The 18,197-nt window shown below is 40.6% G+C and overlaps 1 protein-coding gene and 2 pseudogenes across 1 annotated transcript in view; 1 reads left to right on the top strand and 2 right to left on the bottom strand.

Moving 5' to 3' along the window:
- The window catches only part of HSD17B12 (hydroxysteroid (17-beta) dehydrogenase 12), a 220,042-nt gene that overhangs the window by 128,297 nt on the left and 73,548 nt on the right, over positions 1-18,197 (bottom strand). Inside the window, exons 2-3 of the mRNA XM_006865031.1 lie at positions 13,443-13,489; positions 9,026-9,101 (exon numbers count right to left, since the gene is read on the bottom strand). Coding sequence (XP_006865093.1) covers positions 9,026-9,101; positions 13,443-13,489 — 123 coding nt within the window. The remainder of the gene's footprint in view (positions 1-9,025; positions 9,102-13,442; positions 13,490-18,197) is intronic.
- LOC102822195 lies at positions 2,504-2,689 on the bottom strand (annotated as a pseudogene).
- LOC102821033 overlaps positions 15,048-18,197 on the top strand; it is a 23,329-nt pseudogene continuing 20,179 nt past the window's right edge.

Below are 18,197 nucleotides of genomic sequence, written 5' to 3'. Positions count from 1 at the left end.
CATTAAAGCCACTGATGATGAAACTGAAGAATTCTACCAACTTCTTAAGTCTAAAATTGATCAAACATGCAATCAAGTTATATTGATCATTACTGGTGATTGGAATGCACAGCTTGGAAACAAAGAGGGAAGGATCAGTAGTTGGAAAATAGGGCCTTGGTGATAGAAACGATGCTGGCGATCACATGACAGAAGTTTGCAAGACCAATGACTTCTTCATTGCAAATACATTTTGTAAACAAAACATGTTAATAAACATGGACCTTACCAGATGGAATACACAGAAATGAAATTGACTACATCTGTAGGAAGATATGGTGGAAAAACTTCATATCATCAGCCAAAACAAGGCAGGGACAGACTGAGGAACAGACCAGCAATTACTCAGATACAAGTTCAGGCTGAAGCTGAAGAAAAGCAAAACCATGAGAGCCAAAATAAGACCTTGAACACATCCCATCTGAATTTAGAGATCATCTCAAGAACAAAATATTTGATGCATTAGACTCTAGTGACTGAAGACCAGAAGAGTTGTGGGATGACATCAAGAACATCATACAGGAAGAAAGCATAAGGCCATTAAGAAGGAAAAGAACAAAATGGAAGTCAGTCACCTTCGTGGCCCAACTTCCAGCCAAGAGGTAGACTGGTATATAGGGGAACAACAACACTAGTAAGTTACGTTCGCTTTAAATGATGGGGAATGTCAACATTCAAATTCAAAGGGGCAACATGTACCTAAGGACAAAGGTGAGAAGGGACGGAAAGGTGGGTGGAATAGAAATAGTCACAGGGGGAAGTAGGAAAACTATTGTTCCATGGAAAGATATTCAATCATTGAGATGAAACAAAGTGCATAATTTGTTAAACGTGAAACTGATTATCTTGTCTATAAACCTCCACTCAACTCACAGTAAAAAGTCAAAAAAGTAAAATGTCTTAAGAGACTCTGAAACTTGTTCTCCAGCACAGATACGCTGAAGCAAATGGAAGAGCTGAGGAAGCCAAAGAGCTTAACAGAAAATTTCAAAGGGCAGCTTGAGAAGTCCAATGTTATAATGAAACGTGCAAAGGCCTGGAGTTAGAAAACCAAAAGGGAGGAACACGCTCAGCATTTCTCAGTCTGAAAGAACTGAAGACAAAATTCAAGCCTTGACTTGCAATACTGAAAGGTTCTAGGGGCAAAATATTGAATAATGCATAAAACATCAAAAGAAGTGAGGACTACAGAATCACTGTATCAAAAAGAAATAGTTAATGTTCAACCATTTCAAGAGGTAGTATATGATCAAGAGCTTATAGTGCTGAAGGAGGAAGTCCAAGGTGCCCTGAAAGCCCTGGTAAAGAGCAAGGCTCCAGGAATTGATGGAATACAAATTCAATTCTTTCAACAAATTGATACAGTGCTGGAGGCACTCACCATCCATGCAAAGAAACTTGGAAGACTGACTGGAAGAGACCCATACTTGTGCCCATTCCAAAGAGAGGTGACCCAACAAAATGCAGAAATCATCGGACAATATCATTTATATCACATGTAAGTAAAATTTTGCTAAAGATAATGGAAAAATAGCTGCAACTGTATATTGACATGGAACTGACAGAGTTTCAAGCTGGAGTCAGACAAGGAAGTAGAACAAGGGCTATCATTGCTGACATCAGATGGATCTTGGCTGAAAGCAAAGAATATCTGAAAGATGTCTGTTGTGGTTAAGTGCCATCGAGTTGGTTCCAATTCATAGTGACCCTATATAGGTTTCTGAGGAGTGGCTGGTTAGCTTGAACCACAAACCGTGCGGTTCAAACTGACTCTGCAGTCCATTGCATTAACCTGCAGTGCCATACCAAGACTCCCGAAGGATGTTTTGTTATTGTTGTTGTTGATAAGTTCCCTCAAGTCAGTTCCAACTCCTAGCAACCCTGTACAGGGTTTCCAAGGAGTGACCAATGCTTTATTCACTAAGTAAAGACACTTGACTGTGTGGGTCTTGGAAAGCTATGGACAGCATCACAGAGAACGAGTATTCTGCAATACTTAACTGTGCTCATTAGTAAATAGACTAAAAGGTCATTTGAACAGAATAAGGGACACTAAATGGTTTTAAATTAGGAAAGGTGTATACCAAGGTTGCATTCTTTCACCATACACCATACAGGGTACATTCAATCTGTACCCTGAACAAATAATCTGAGCTGCTGGATTACATGAAGACAACTGTGGCATCAAAACTGGAGGAAAACTCATTAACAACCTGCAATGTGAAGATGATACAACCTTGCTTTTTTTTTTTTTTTTTTTACATGCATGGTTGGTGTTTTATTTTCCCAAGAATGGTTCTAAAACATCACATTAAGTCAGGTTAAATGGTAAGGTTTAAAATAGACCATTTTATAAGGATAAATTGTAACATGTAATGAGTGTTCATTCTACAAAATTTTGATCTTAGAGCTTATGATACACCTAGTTGGCAGTAGCACCCAGGTTTTCCAATCTCGTCAGTCATCATTTTTCTGTCGTCTACATAAACTTCTCATTAGCTGCTTTCTGCTTTTGTTGCATAATCTCAGAGTCCCTCTGTTTTCTCTGAGAGGTAGTCAAGCTATCCTCTTTTCTTTTTCCCTTGCTAATCTCCTGGGTTTTCTTCATGTTTTTCTGGTGGGCAAGTTCTCTTTGATTTCCATGGGCCATGCCGACCACTGGACAGTTCCTGGAAGAGAGTGATTCTGAAAAGCAACGGTTCCCTGCACTCACAGCCACCGTCACTACCCGTCGATCATGGAAAGGCCAGCGTACCAGCCCTTCTCCGGGCGACGGCTCTGTGCCGTCCACAACCTTGCTTTTGAAAGTGAAGAGGACTTAAATACCTACTGATGAAGAGCAAAGACCACAGCCTTCAGTATGGGTTGTACCTCAATGTAAAGAAAACAAAAATCCTCACCACTGGACCAATAAATAACATCATGATAAATGGAGAAAAGACTGAAGTTGTCAAAGACTTTATTTTGCTTAGATCCAAAATCAACACTCACAGAAGCAGCAGTCAAGAAATCAAACAACACACTGTATCACACAAATCTGCTGCACAAGATCTCATTACAGGGTTCAAGAGCAAAGACACCAGTTTGAGGACAAAGATGCACCTGACCCAAGTCATGGTATTTTCAAAAGGATGTGAAAGTTGGACAGTGAATAAGTCACACCAAAGAAGAATTGATGCATTTGAGTTATGGTACTGGAGAAGAATATGAAAAGTACCATGGACTGCTAGAAAAACAAACAGATCTGTGTTGGAAGAAGTACCAACTCAGAAACCAGGATGGCCACACTGCATCTCTCATACTGTAGATATAGCATCAGGATGCACCAGTCCCTAGAGAAGGCTATCATGCTAGGAAAAGTAGAAGGTCAGTAAAAAAGAGGAAGTCCCCCAGCAAGATGGACTGGCCCAGTGCAGCAGCAATGGGCTCACGATTCACAATGACTGTGAGGATGGTGCAGGGCTGGACAGTATTTCATTCTGTTGTGTACAAGGTCACTATGAGTCAAAACCAAGTCTCCCGCAGCTAGCAAAAACAACAACAACATGATGTGGTTGTGCTTTCATTATAATATAACAAAAAGGTTTTATGTGCTCATTAATGTCCTTTGTCCTTATGTAAAGGAAATAGGCTAAATATAACCGATCACCATATAAATGATACTGCCTCAGAAAATTTCAGAAGAAACTTAATTGGCCATATCCACACTTAAAAGACAGAAGCACACATTTTTTTAAAGTCCGAACTGACTAATCTGTATCCAATCAGAATTACCAATGGTCAAATTTACATGGACTGCAAATTTCACCACCTACGTATGCTGTGAAAGGAGCCCTGGTAGAGGAGTTGGTTGAGTTGGGCTGTTAATCCTCAAGGTCAACAGTTTGAATCTACCAGCCACTCTGTAGGAGAAAGATGAGGCTTTCTGATCCTGTAAAGATTTATAGCCTTGGAAACCCTACAGAGGGTCACTATGACTTGGAACCAACTTGACGGACACCACCACCTTTTGTTGTACGTCATTAAGTAGTGCGGAAAGCTGGTCTCCTTTGCAATAAGCAAGTGAAAACTCAGTTAGTAGTTCAACAATTAAAATCATCTAGGAAATTTTTGATTGACAAATCACAATTAGCAAAAACAGTTAATAGATTAATATCCTGGTTAACAATCACAATAAAGCAAGCCAATTATATATGTGATAACTTCCAACTTGTCTTCTTTCAGTGGATGATAGGTATTTTCACAGAGAACTGTAATGTAAGCCTCACACAGCACTTTATCATCAATTGTTGGTGCAACATTTTGCTCCCAACTAAATTTTATAAAATCCTTTTAAACACTGACTTTGATGAGTAAGCTGTTCTATGCATTAAGGAATTATTTCTAAGGCAAAGAATCCCAATTTTGTGACACTGGAGAGTTTGAAGGTGAAAGGAGCCAGAAGAGGTTCTCTAACTTTCCCTCAATTAACAAGCAGTCTCTTCATTGTCCTTTTCTCATTCAGTCAAGAAAGGAAGGAGGAGGGATGAGTTTTGCCTGCTGGGTGAGTGTAAGAGCTGTACTTGAAGGAACAAGTTAGCACAGCAAAACTAAATTGTGTGACTCCTGTTTCCTGAATGCACTTGGACTGACATGGAACTTGGTACCAGGAGTGGGATGCTAAGAAACAGACTCTCAAAGACAGGAAAGACAGGATTTTGATATTAGTTTGATTGTCCTTAGGCTTGGGCATACGGTTAAGTTCTTTTCCAGTGGGTAACAGGTTGCTAGCAATCCATGGGGCAGTAGAATCACAATTAATCAAATTAACAACTATGAAGTACCTACTAAAGAAGTATCATGAGGGGTCAAGTGGCTGCTGCATTTGATTTTGGAGAAATGATGAGTACATTATGGTTTGGCTTCTGCTGAATAAACTAGAACACTTAGAAAAAGAAAATGGAGAGTCAGGTCTTTAAACAGCGAACTGACATTTTCAGTCAGAGTACTAGAAAACTTCTATGGCAGTTTAAAAGAAACTTTTATTTCTTATTGTCACAGAGTTCACCTTACTGAGCATCAGATTTAGCCATGCCAGTTGCAGAACTAGACTTGAAGTTGAATTCTACAGCCTCGCCAAGTCTCCTGTGTGAGAGTGTAAAGATTAAAGGAGGCAGAGGAAGATCCTCAGATCCTGAGAGTTGGAAGGAGGCAATCTAGGTGGACTCAAGTGAAAATGGGAAAACAGCCTGCTCTCCTTTAACTTTTCCTGGCTTGAAAATTATGGCGTAACCTCACTGTAACTGCTAGGACAGTTTTCTTGCAAGAGGATTCCTCTTTCTTTACCTCTAAAACTTACCTCAATCAACCTGTACAGCTACCAAGAACTACGGTTATTGCTGTTGTTAGGTGGCATCAAGTCGGTGCCAACTCAGAGCAGCTTCATGCACAACAGAACAAAACACTGGACAGTCCTCACAAACAACTGTTGTTATGTTTGAGCCCAATGTTGATGCCACGGTGTCAATCATTTCATTGGGGGTCTTGCTCTTTTTCACTGACCCTGCAAGTTAACAATCAGGATGTCCTTCTCCAGGGACTGATCCCCCCTGACAGCATGTCTGAAGAATGAAAAAGATGAAGTCTTGCCATCCTCACTTCTAAGAAGTATTCTTGTTGTTGCTCTTGTTACGTGCCGTCGAGTTGGTTCCAACCCTGTATAGAGTTTCCAAGGAGCAGCTGGTGAGCTTGAACTGTAGACCTTGCAGTTCAAATAACTTTGTCGTCTGGTGTATTAACCCACAGTGCCACAATATGCACAAAGTTGGATCCAGAAAGAAATAGTTTACACACCAGAAGAATTACAAAGTTTTGCTAATCTGCATTGGTAGAAACCTGGAGAATACAAGTGAGAATGGGCCAAGAGTGTTAGATTAACAGAGCAGTTGTTGTTGTTGTTCTGTGCCCTGGAGTCGGTTCTGACTGACAGCGACTCTGTGTGGGGTTTCCAAGGCTGTAAATCTTCATGGGAGCAGAAAGCCTCATCTTTCTCCCATGGAACAGCTGGTAGTTTCGAACTGCTGACCGTGAGATTAGCAGCATGATTCATAACCATCTATGCAGAGCAGTAGATAAACAACTAAAAAAATTTGAACCTATCAGGGATTTCAGATTTAATGAATAGCACATACAATGGAAGGGTCTCTAAAGGCCGACTTGGTTAGCTGAAGCATGGACACCAAGACAGGCTACATCCGTACGATTTGGAGGCTAGAGCATTCCTGGCAATTTAATGTCACAAGAGGAACCCAAAGGCTTAAGGAAACAGAAGTGTTGAAGTACATTTATCACCTGCAACTCTGCCTACACAATTCCTCCACGACTCTACCCATCACACACACCTATCTTGTTTGCTATGGTAACCTCACTACCAGTACCCTGGTACACAGTAAGCATTCAATGACTAAGTGTTGAAGACATAAAAAAAGAACGCAGAGTTAGTCTGTCTTTGTCAACTTCAACTCTGGGTCCTTCCTTCTCCTGGAATAGCTATGCTTATGAAAACCCAGAGATAGTTTACATTTGAGTTGAAAACTTGTCCTGACCTATACATTTCTGCGTATTTCTGCAGCTTTGAGCTTGATGACAAGGAGTTCTGATAGCGTAGTGGTTATGAGTCAGGCTGCTCACCCCAAGGTCAACAGTTCGAACTAACAGCCATTCCATGGGAGAAAGATGAGGCTTTCTGCTCCTGTAATGATTTACAGTTTCTGAAACTTTATGCAGGATCACTATAAGTCATAACCAACTCTATGGCATACCACCACCCATTAAATTTATAATTAAGTCCAGAAAAAATAGCTTACAAAAGATTGGGCTTACAGGTCAGAAAGAGAACGGATTCACTTAATATATATTAAAAAGCTTTTTCTTTTTTTTTTTTTTACATTTTTATGATGTTTTCCATGAGGAAGAAAAAAACTGTCTTCTGCCAAAAGACCAACTGGCTTCATGAAAACATTCCAGCAGGAAGCTGCCTTTTCCCAGAATCACATTTCTGCCCACAGTTACATGTCACCTCCTATCACAAGTTAACCAAATTTTCCAGTATCACTGAGGTACATCTTCTGACTTGCTAAGCAATCTTTGCCCAGACTTCAGCAATTGCTATAAAAATGTCACAAGGCAGAACCTTCCAGGTTTCATTCATTACGAGTACAAGGCATTTCAAAATTCAACATTCCGTTTAATCAAAAGGTTCTATTTTCTGACTATGAATCTTTACTTCTATCACTAGGACTAATAGTTGATTTAATTAGAGCCAGTTTTTACACACAGACACATAACACGTTTATCCCTTTAAGGTACATGACAAGCAGCAAAGAACAAGCCATTCATTCCCCAGCCTCCCCACTCTCTGAACATTCAACTTAGGTTTTTTAGAAATAACCCTCCTTCCTTCTTACACTAAGTTTTGATGAATTTCCAGAATTATTTATAACAAATACTCCCATCATAAAAGCAAGTCTGGAAACAAATACAACTGTCTCTTAGTAAGTAAACAATTGGACTTGTAGGAATAAAAGTACACAAGAATCAATCACATTGAGAAGGTTACTGGTCAGAGAGTAAGGTCAACATGAAAACCAGTCAGTATCTTTCACCAACGAAGCAGACAGCACTAGTTTATCTGGCTGGTTGGTTACATACTGTTACACCTAAGGTTCTGTGTCAACTGGGCTGGGCCAGGATTCTCAGTGACTCGGCAGTTGAGATGTAGCTATCCCCCAGGATGAGATCTAATATAATGTAATCCACTCAGCGAGGAGGTTGGCTATGAGCAGCCAATCAATTGAAAGGAAGTCTCTTTAGGGGTGTGACCTGCTTCCAATACATAAGACAATCTGGCAAAGCTTGCTTGCTCTTTGCTGTGTCTAGATCTTGCATCCAGCTCTTCTTCTGACCTCCAGTTCTTTGGACTAGAGCCAGTGGTCTGCCCTCTTACCTGCCAATCCTGACAGTCCTCAGTAGCCTACCTCCTTACCTGCTGGACCTACCTGCCTGCCTGCCTGCCATCAGACCTGCCCATTCTGGTTCAGCAGTCCTGCAGTTATAAGAGTCAGAAGCCTGACATCTACCCCACGGACTTGGGACTGACCACCTCTACAGCTGTGAGAGCTATCTCCTTGAATATAAACCACTCTTTATATATATAGGCTTCACTGGTTTTGCTTCTCTGGAGAATCCAGCCAAGATACACACAAAAAGATGTCAGTTAAGAGTACTGACCACATTATAATTCAACATTTGCTGTAATTGTTGCTGTTGCTTCCATCGAGTTGACTCCAACGTGGGGTGACCGTGTAGGACAGAGTAGAACAGCTCCTATACATTGCCAAGGTAGCAGACTGTCTTGTCTTTTCTCCTGCAAAGTCTCCAGTGGTTTGGAAGTGACAAACTTACAAGTTAGCAGCTGGGTGTGTAAACACTGCCACCAGGGCACCTTGTTAGACATTTAGTGATGATAAAATCAAGAGTAAAAACATTCAAGCATACAAAAATGAAGCAACAGAAAAGGAAACAAGACGTTCAGAGAAAATAGAAAATTATAAAAGGATCAGAGAATTTGACTACTGACAATAACAGAGTCACTAAAAGAGTTTTACATTACAATGTTGCTGTTGTTAAGTGTCGTGAAGTTGTAGTGACCTTATATAGGGTTTCCAAGGAGCAGCTGGTTGGTTTGAACTGCTGACCTTATGGTTAGCAGTCCAGTGCTGATCCTACAGCACACCAGGACTCCATTAAATTACCATAGGACTAAGTTAATTTTACAGAAGTGATGCTCTATCTTTAAAACATCCTGTTAACAGCATGAAAAGAAACACTGTGAACTTTCAAGCTATGTCAGTGCTTTATATTGTGTACTATGTCAGTGCTGTAAAACATTCAATTTGTATTGTGTTTATAATCATGAGAAAATGAGAAAGATGATAGGAGAACTTACTTATTTCACTAGAAACCTGGTTCAGTTTATCCTGTGATCTGCTGATAAGGACAACTTTCATTCCACGCTTTGCTAACTGAAACAATAAGAGACACCAAACAGTTCAATCACAAGCAGAAATTAGATATATGCTCATTGTTAAGACAATATAACTACAGGATGAAACATGGCACCAATCCCGACACATAGCAACACTGTAAAGGGGTTTCCAAGGCTGTAAATCTTCACTAAAGTAGAAAGTCTTATATTTCTCCCGCAGAGAGGCAGGTGGGGCTGAACCATTAACCTTTCAGTTAGCAGTCCAGCGCTTATCCTACAGTGCCACCAAGACTCCTTTAATTATATGATAAACTGAATTAAAACTCAATTAAACCTGAGTGTAATGAATGGACAGTCCAAAATGAACACTTAACAAAAGGATTCTCCATAGTTATCTTTCTAAACCAAGATAGCATTTAAATATTAAAGGATTGGAGGAGGAGGGAGACTTTTACATTTCATTCTGTATACTTGTATACCATTGGGGGAGGCCTGGTAAGCTGTAGTAGGTTACACACTAGACAGCTAACTGAAGGGTCGGCATTCAAACCCACTAGCCACTCCCTGGAAACCAAATACAAGGTATATAGAAGTCAGAACCGACTCAATGGCTCTTAAAAACAAAACCACCATTTGGAGTTCTGGTGTGGCTGTAGGGTATGCACCGGACTGCTAACTGCCAGATTGATGATTCAAACCCACCAGCCACTCCTTGGAAATCTGTACAGTATCAGTATGAGTCAGAACCGACACAATGGCCCCTAGCAACAGCCACGAGACCATCTGAAGGAGCAGGGTGGCTCTGTAGGCTAAGTACCAGACTATGAAGCAGAGGTCGGCAGTTCGAGCCTGTCAGCGGCTCCTCTGGAGAAAGCTGAGGCTTTCTGCTCCGTGAGAAACCCTACAGAGTGCTGCTATGATTAGAACTGACTCTACCAGCTGCTCTTAAAAGCTCCAGCTATAGGTTCAACAAGACTCAGAGGCACTTAACAACAACAACATAGCAATTGAAAGGAGCCCTGGCAGCACAGTGGTTAAAGCACTTGGCTGCTAATAAAAAGGTTGCCAGTTCGAACCCATCCGTGGCTCTGAGGAAGAAAGACGTGCTAGTCTGCTTCGATAAAGATTTGCTATTATCGTTAAGTGCCATGGAGTCGGTTCGGACTCATAGACACCCTGTATAGGGTTTGAAGGAGCGGCTGGTTGAGTTTCAACCGCCGACCTTGTGGTCCAGTGATTACCCTATGGCACCACACCAAGACTCCTTCCATAATGACGTACGGCCTTGAAACCCCTAGCAGTGGTTCCACTCTGTCCTATAGGTTGTTAGGAGTCCCAGTTGACTGTACAGCAGTGGATTTACATGGTCTGAATTTTCAGAATCATATATATTACTTCTGTAATTTAATAATTAGTTTTAAAATTTTTGGTTCAGATTGGATACAAAAATCAAGCAGCAGAGAATGGGCAAAGAAAACTATAGTAAAATGGTAGCAATTGTTTAAAAATGCAGTCCAATGAAAAGTGTTTATTTAAGAGTTATACTTTATGGACAATCAAGACCAAGTGACTAATTCCCAGAGCCTCTTCTATGTATGTGAGCAGCACTGTATACATGTCACAGAGGAGAAAGAAGACTTATGGGAATGTGGTCCCTACTCCTACTTGTTGCTGTCTTGTCATGTGGCACTGAGTCAGTGACCCGGTACAAGTCTTCCAAAGAGCAGCTGGTGAGTTTGAACTGCTAGTCTTGTGGTTAGCAGTCCAGTGCTCACCCTACAATGCCACACCAGGACTCTCCACTTCCCACTTGTTGTTAAAAGTGCCATTGAGTCATTTCCAACTCATAGCAACCCTGTATCGAGTTTCCAAGGAGCGGCTGATGGGTTTGAGGGCCAGTGTTTATCCTACCACACCACACCAGGCCTCCACTTCCCACGGCTGGTGTTGGTAAGTGCTGTCAAGTTGGTTCCAACTCATAGCAACCTTGTACAGAATTTCTGAAAAGCAGCTATTGAGTTTGAACTGCCAACCTTACAGTTCAAACCGACCTTGCAGTCTAGTACTTATGCTACAGTACCATACCAGGACTCCCACTAAGAGGCATAAAAATATAGGAGTTGAGAAAAAAACACTCATGTCCACAAAACCCTTCAGTAAACAACATGTTAGACAGTATATAAATAAGCAATAAGCTACGTGCTATGAGCTATAGCATATGAGTGGTAAGCCAATAGTCTTAAGTCCTGAAGTTAGCTTTCATTAGTTAATAGTGATGCTGCAAGTAAAAGAAAATATGGAAGAAAAACAATTTTTTACATAAGGAAGATTAATATTGATCTGTAAATTAAATGTTGTAAAACAATTAAAGAAACTATTAGTCCACAATGACACTTGATTTTTATAAAATTAACCTGGGAGAAGGCATAGTAATAAGCTCTTATTTATAGTCAAACACTAATAAATGTAGAAGGAAAGCTATCATTAGTAAAACATCAGTTCTTACACTAATTTAAGCAAGAATTGCCAATGGATGTTAAAACCCTTTGATGAAAGACTGTTAGGAATGAGTCTTCTCATGCAGTCTGAAAGTAACATCCCACAGATTTATTACTAATTATAAAGGGGCTGTGAACCTCAGGGTCAGCAGTTTGTAACTATCAGTGGTTCTGCAGGAGAAAGATAAGGCTTTCTGCTCCTGTAAAGATGTACAGCCTCAGAAACCCTATGCAGGGTCACTATGAGTTGGAACCAACTCCACGGCACATAATCACCACCACCACCACCAGCACCTTTATAATGGAGAATTATGGTGGACAAGATCTTAATATATTACTTATCTCAACATCATAACAATGGCGCAAATGGACATTTTGTGTTTTTTAGCATCTGCTAAAAATGTTTAAATTGAATCACGAGGAAACAATTAGGTAATACAAATTAAAACCTTTTGTAAAACTGGTCTGGATTTTGCAATAGTCATTGCCATAGAAGAGGGGAGGGAAGCTAGGGAATTAGATTAAACTAGATTAAAAGAGACTAAAAGATGGGGAACCTGTACACAAATGCATAATCTTTGAGTGGATGTTGGAACAACCACAACAAAAAAGCTATAAAGGGCATTTGGCGACAACTTGACAAATGTGTATGTGGGCTGTATGTTACACAGTTATGCTCTAAACCAGTTGTGGTGGTGTTGATTCTGAGTAGAACTGCTCCACTGGGGTTTGGATGGCTGACTTTTCAGAAGCAGATCATCAGGCTTTTCTTCTGAGGTACCTCTGAGTGGATTCAAACCAGCTAAGCCCGGTAATTATTGGCAGCACCCAGTTAAATCTCCAAGGTGTGACTCTTATATTATGGTTATAAGGACGAATGCTCTTGTACTGAGATGTTTCATGCTGAGATACTTAGAGGTAAATTGTTATGCTAGCCTGTAACTAACTCACAAATGTTCCAGCTAAGTAATGAAAGTTCAATGAAGCAAAATGTTAGCAATCAATGAATCCAGCGGAAGGGTGCAAGGGTAGTCATTGTAGTCTTCTGGCAACTTTTCTGTAGTTTTGGTAGTTGTCAAAGAAACAAAGGATTTTTTTTTTTTTTACTCTTTGGGAATGACAACTGAAAGTCTGGATGGATCTGGTGGGATCCTCATTACAATCAAGGACTATCAGAGACTGTGGGGTACCTTCATGAGAACTGGAAGGTATAGAAACTTCTCTAAAAGGTCCTGCCAAACTTCTGCTTTATATAATGGTCTTCAAACCATCACCTAATTAAATTATGGAGTCCTGGCGTAGTGCTGCGGGTTAATGCGCTGGACTGCAAAGTCAATTTGAATCGCAAGGTCGGCAATTCAGGCTCACCAGCCACTCCTCAGGAACACTATACAGGGTTGCTATAGGCTGAAAAAGACTTGACGACACTTAACAATTATATTCTAGAAGTCTAGAATCCTTTACTGTGTCTGCCAATATCTGTCAGTCAGAGCCCTTCTGTAAAAATTATGCTGTGGACTACCCTAGAAACTTAACCATTGTAGAATAATAGTATTTCTATCGTTTGGAAAATAGTTCAAAACAAATCACTTTTAAAACTGAGGGCTACCTGTATTTAATACAATATAAATAAAATAATACTAAATTCTTTACAATTCCAACCTAGCAAGATAGAAAGCTTTATACTTAATTTGCCCTCAAATTTGTTTTAAAAATATTAAATGAACCTGGTATTTCTGACAAGGTAGAACACCTACCATACAATAAAACATTAAATTCGTGTTGATAACTGCAAAAATATCAAAAACTATTGTAAGAGATCATTAAATAATTGTTTCTATTTTTTAATACTAAAAAGAAAGATCTTGAAAATCACCTACCTCTTCTGCATATGACTTCCCAATTCCATCAGTACTGCCTGTGACAACTGAGAAGAGAAAAAAAAGTAAAGTTAGTTTTAGAATTACAAAGGAGAACTGAGCACAGTTAGAAACTGACAACTATACACAAGAGGATAATATTTGGTAATATTTTGGCGCAAAATATTGAGCAGCTTTAGTCACTAAAATTTAAGAAGGCACACCCACCAAAATGGCTAAAACTAAAGAGAAATTTTATAAATTACAATTGTCAAAATAAGCAGTCCTGGTGTGGCACTTAGGATAAGCACTGGACTGCTAACAACAAGGTCAGCGGTTCAAGCCTACCAATTGTTCCTCAGAAATCTTACACAGGGTCGCTATGAATCAGACCTAACTAGACAGCACTTGACAACAGTTGTCAAAATAAAACGTTGGGAAAACCAAGTACTGAATGGTGAGGATGTGGAGTAATTAAGACTCATACCTTGCCGGTTGTTGTTGTTGTTGAGTACCATATGAGTGGGTTCTAACTAATAGCAACCCTGTATAGGGTTTCTGAGGAGCAACTGATGGGTTTGAACCACCACCCTTTCAGTTAGCAGTCCAGTGCTTATCCTACAGTGCCACAAGATTGATACAATCACTTCAGAAAAATGTTAACAACAAACATATCTAGAGTGTTAACATATGTCTACCCTATAACCCCAGCAATTTCCAAAAAACAAAAATGCGTTAAACCCACCAAAAGAATGTCTGTTGCATCTTTATTCATAGTAGCCAAACGTGTCAAAATGTTCATCTACAGGAGACTACAGAAATTGAAGTATATTCATACAATGTAATACTACACAGCAATTAAAATAAATAACTACTGATATGCATAAAAAAGGAGTCCTGGTTTGGCTCTGCGGGTTTATGCGCTGGACTGTAAGGTCAGTTTGAAACCTCAAGGTCGGTGGTTTAAGCTCACCAGCGGCCCACTCAAAAGCACTTAACAACAACACCAATATGCATAAAACATGGATGAATCTCCCAGACATTAAGTTGAATGACAGTTATGATTCCATTTATGAAGTTCAAGAAAAGACATAACACCACATCTATGGTGACAGAAGTCAGAATACTGGTTGCTTTGGCGTAGAAAGCAAGAAGTCAGAAAAGTGTAAAAAGAAATGTTTGGGGGTGCAGAAAATATTCTACACCTTGATTTGGAGGGCAGTTATCTGTGAGTGTGTGTGTGTGTGTGTGTGTGTATGCGTGCAAAAATTCACGGAGTTATGCAGTCATTAAGAACCGATCATTGTACACAATTACTTTATATGTTATCCCTTATGCTGTTGTTGTTGTTGTTAAGTGCTGTTAAGTCAGTTCCGACCCATAGCAACCCTGTAAAGGGTTTTTGAGGAGTGGCTGGTGAGCTTGAACTACCAACCTTGCGGTTCAAGCCGACTTTGCATTTCAGCGCATTAACCCACAGGACCACACCAGGACTCCAAATAACACATGGGAAACAGTAAATACCTTACAAGCTTTATCTCACTGTACAGAAGCCCAAACAGACAAGTTTTACACAATTACTCTTCCAGGATGTACTACCTCAGATAACCTTTCAATACAAGCAATATGGTGCTGAAAAAACTTCCTTCTGTTTCACCAAATTATGCAAGTCCATACCCCGACGATGAGTGGGGGGAACAAGTTTCCCGAGAAATCCCAGAGGAGGAAAAGGTGGTACTTAAATGTACCATGGATTATGAAAGAGTTATATACCAGTTTAAAAATGATTTGGTTCCCTGGCATCTTCCAAAGATAATACATGAACTTTTATCAATGCGCTTTTATTTTTAAGAGATATTATTAACTTGAGGACTTAAATGTTTTGGGTAGAACCTATAACTTTTCATCTCCTGAGCAGTTTTTTGAAGGTGGGAACAAATTTTACATTAAATTCCTGATTCACTAATATTTCACACTTGAAGAATATGTTCTGTCAATATTCCGTTACATTACCACGATTGCATAAATATATTCTTCACTACTGAGTCAAATGGAATAGGATAATTCGATTTCCTTTATTGGTCTACTTTTTGTCTTTTCTTGGCGTAAAGTGGTTTTGCACTTCTATTTGCTTGGTTCTTTTAAATTCTCCACACCTTCTTCTCCAACAGTCCCTCCACACAATCAACTACATCAATTCGTTCCTTTCTTTTTTAATCTTCCCCAAACCCTCCAGCTTTTATCCTACTCCAACTTTGAAGGATTACTCTGCCAACATGCCATGTAGTTATAGTTCTGGAAAGTCACCTGAACATTCCCTTGGCCACTCTCCTGTGGTAAGGCCCTGGTTTCTAGATCTTGTCCTACTCTCTCATGATGGAGAATGTCCAGTAGCAGCTTCCCATGAAAGGATGCACAGAGACACATTTTTATAAGCCTTTTTTTTTTTTTTTAACCAAAAACATGAAGATAGTACAGAATTTACTTCAACCTGTCTGTCTTCTATTACTAATGTCTTTCATAGCTGTTGTTCGGTGCTGTCAAGTCGGTTTCCGATTCATTGTGACCCCATGTACAACAGAAGAAAGCACTGTCGGATCCTGCACTGTTCTCCCAATTGTGATGTTTGAGCCCATTGTTGCGGACACTGGGTCAGTCTGTCTTTTGGGGGTCTTCCTTTTTTCACTGACCTTACCAAACATGATCCTTCCTGATTAACGTCCAAAGTACAAGAGATGAAAATTTGTATCCTCTCTTCTAAGGAGTGTTCAGGCTGTATTACTTCTGGCAATGCAAGCATTTCCAATATTCTTTGCCAACACCACCGTTTAAATGCATCGATTCTTCTATGGACTTCCTTATTCACTGTCCGACTCTCACATGTCTTACGCTATCTGTCACAATTCCCGAACCAATCCTTGCCCAGAGCTGTCAAGTTGATTCTGACTCACAGCAATCCTACAGAACGGAGTAGAACTAACTGTTCCAGGAGATATCCAAGGCTGTCATTTTTATGGAAGCAGAGTGTCCCATCTCTCTCCTGAGGGGCAGCTGGTGGGTTTGAACTGCTGACCTTTCAGTTAGCAGTTGTAAGCCTCTGGACCTGAAGTTACCAAGGCTGGGGATTCCTGCCAGGGCTGGAGTTGGGAGCCTGGTCTCACACACGGCCCTAGAGATGGAGGCTTCAGGTCCTGTTCAGCTCACTTCCTGGTGTGGCACTGTAGGATCAGCACTGGACTATGAACCACAAGGTCGGCAGTTCAAACATACCAGCGGCTCCCTGGAAATCCTATACAGGGTGGCTACGAGTAGGAAATGACTCGACAGCACTTCACAACCACAACACACTTTTAGGTATTTCTTCCATGAATCTTTTCAGATTGGGTCCTGGAATGAAACCGAAGGATAAGCCCTGGACTGCTAACCACAAGGTCAGCAGTTCAAACCCACTAGCCACTTCTTGGAAACCCTATACCACCTGGAGTAGGAACTGACTCAAAAGCACTTTAACAACAACAACAACAACAATCTTTTCAAATGCCTCTTTCTTTCCTGCCTTCCCAAGCCACAACAATTTTGAGCCACAGGGTCTCAGGACTCATAGGAGCAGGAACCCGTAACAGGTGCCAGCTACCTGTACATCTACCGAGAGGATGGGGCCACAGAGGAGGTTAACCCTCTGTGGCAGGTGGCCCCCAATGGAGGTAGTAGAGGGTACCAAGGTCCACAGAGCAATCAACTGACAAATCAGCTTGTACTGTATTGGGGAATCCTTTCTCTAGGACCCATCTGGTATCTCAGGATGCATTCTCCAATTTCCATCTCCTTGGTGCTGGGGAAATGGGTACCTATCAGTTCGCAAACTTTTTACTCAATACCCTGTTCTCAGCCAGGTGCCTTGTCTCTGCTCTCCTCAACTTCCAATGTCTCTGAGTTTTAAGTAATCTGACATAGTCTCATGCACTGGTCCTGTCTTCTGAGGTACCTGATGCTTCCAGTTCCTGGGGTTTTCTGGGGTTTGTGGAACAAGTTGGCTTGCTTCTAACAGCGAGTGCCCCCTCTACAAGCGCTCAGTTATCTGTTCTGTGATGTCAGTTACCACTGTACCATTCCATTTGCTGTGACTGGGGATGGCGCACTGATTAAGGGTTTGATTGCTAGCCCCAAGAGTCGGTAGTTCCAACCCACCAGCCAATTTACAGGGCAAAGATGGTGGTGTGCTTCCAGATACATGACAGCCTGGGAAACCCTCTGAGACAGATTTCCTCTAGTTTATAGTGTTGCTATGAATTGGAATCAGCTCCACAGTAGTGCATTTGGTTTTGGGTTTGGGGATGGCAAAACGTCTCTAATTTTGCCAAATGGAGCTTTCTGTTTTCTCATTCTCCTTATTTTAGGAGAAGATTTCCAAGAAACAGACAGAAATATTGTTACCTGGCCATCCTAACACTGAAAGCTCCCCAAGGTTTCTTTCAAACACACTAAACTAAAGTAGACTAACTTCAGTTGAGAATAGACACTAAACACACTTTCCAACAAAGATTTGGCTCTATGATCCCAGCAAGAACAGTTTTTTTCCTATCATCACCTGCTATTAATTCTGAAATTTAAATCAAACTGTCTTTAGAAACTATTATGTATATGATTATGGAGTCTACAATATCCACTCTGGGTATTAGGTGGTCTATAAGTCACCTAGTCTGTAATCAGGACTTGAGTCATTTCTACAGCACCAATGCAACTCTATGATGCTTGGTGTCCGCCACCATGTTGTTG

This window comes from Chrysochloris asiatica, unplaced genomic scaffold (genome assembly GCF_000296735.1).
Source record: "Chrysochloris asiatica unplaced genomic scaffold, ChrAsi1.0 scaffold00075, whole genome shotgun sequence".
Classification (NCBI taxonomy): domain Eukaryota; kingdom Metazoa; phylum Chordata; class Mammalia; order Afrosoricida; family Chrysochloridae; genus Chrysochloris; species Chrysochloris asiatica.
This window is presented reverse-complemented; position numbering and strand designations above follow the sequence as displayed.